Consider the following 1,459-nt stretch of genomic DNA (forward strand, 5'->3'; position numbering starts at 1 on the left):
GCGCTTGATGGTAGGATAGTGTAATGCTTTAATGGGGATGGTGATGTTTAGATTTTTTTGGGTGGGGATGGTTGAATGAACGGCTTGAGCATTTGTGTTACCGACGTCGCCAGGTTAAATGTATACATCCTCACACGATACAGTAAGTCTGTCGGCTGAAGCCATATGCATTTAAATTGCTCTATACGACAGTTTGAATGTAACGCAAATAAATTGTAGCGAAAACAGATTGCCAGAACTTGTAATACAGGTAAACTCATAGGACTGTGCTGACTGGGAACTAGATGGATACCGTTAATCATGCTCAGGACGATCTATTAAAAGTCAGGTTTTGATTTGAAAGCACCACAGAGAGGTTTATCAATACGTGACGCATTTAATATTGTCTTGTTTTTTTCCTGGCGATTTTCCCAAATCTGCCTGTGCCACTTTCTTACTGTTTCGCTGGATACGCGTACGCGTTTGTGCAAGGACAATGACTCATTTGCAAGCAGGCCTATCTCCGGAGACGCTGGAGAAAGCCAAGGTGGAGTTAAAAGAGAACCCAGACACTTTACATCAGGATATACAGGAGGTGAGGGACATGATCATCACCCGACCAGACATTGGCTTTCTCAGGACAGACGATGCGTTCATTCTAAGGTTTCTCCGAGCGCGGAAATTTAATCATTTCGAGGCGTTCCGCCTCCTGGCCCAGTATTTCGAGTATCGCCAGCAGAATCTGGATATGTTCAAAAACTTGAAAGCAACCGACCCGGGAATAAAGCAAGCTCTCAAGGATGGCTTTCCGGGGGTGCTCTCCAACTTGGACCGATATGGCAGGAAAATTCTGGTCTTGTTCGCCGCCAACTGGGATCAGAGCAGGTAATGTTGAATCTTCAGACTGACCGATTAGGTCACGTGTTGTTGCTGTCCGTTCAGCACCACCATTCACCAACTGTAATGTACAGGTTACACAACCAATTGCATTTATGCATCTTTAGGCCTACATCTTCCCACATGTGTTGACACATCACCAAATCTTAACCATGTGTCAGTAGGTAAGGAAATACCTCAAGCATCCCAACACCACTGCTTGAGCTGATTCACCACCAAGTTAAGGTGGTGAAAAAGTAAATATACTACTTGTCACTTTCTTGACACAAACACCAATCTTTAGCAGCGTGGCCTGCACTGATCAATTTTTCATGTAATTGCTGGAGCAGTTAATGGGTTCAGACAGGATGGGTGAACACAGTTACCACTGTCCAATTAAAAGGGTCTTTGAAAAATGGTGGCTGTCTTTTGACAGGAGTCTTTTACTGTTGCTCCTCCAATAGCACTGGAGGAGGTCAAGAGGACTGTGCCCTACATTGACCAATTACAGCACTCCAACTCGCCTACCTTGATACCATAGGCTACACATTGATACCATAGGCTACACATCGAAATCAACATGGGATTCAATGTTTGCTACTCA

At 44.4% G+C, this 1,459-nt stretch overlaps 1 protein-coding gene across 1 annotated transcript in view; it reads left to right on the forward strand.

Moving 5' to 3' along the window:
- The first annotated feature begins 211 nt into the window (after positions 1-211).
- clvs2 (clavesin 2) overlaps positions 212-1,459 on the forward strand; it is a 48,412-nt gene continuing 47,164 nt past the window's right edge. The window contains exon 1 of the mRNA XM_063222374.1: positions 212-864. Within this exon, the coding sequence (XP_063078444.1) occupies positions 476-864 (389 nt within the window). The 5' untranslated portion in view covers positions 212-475. The remainder of the gene's footprint in view (positions 865-1,459) is intronic.

Source organism: Engraulis encrasicolus, chromosome 18 (assembly GCF_034702125.1).
Source record: "Engraulis encrasicolus isolate BLACKSEA-1 chromosome 18, IST_EnEncr_1.0, whole genome shotgun sequence".
Taxonomy (NCBI): Eukaryota; Metazoa; Chordata; class Actinopteri; order Clupeiformes; family Engraulidae; genus Engraulis; species Engraulis encrasicolus.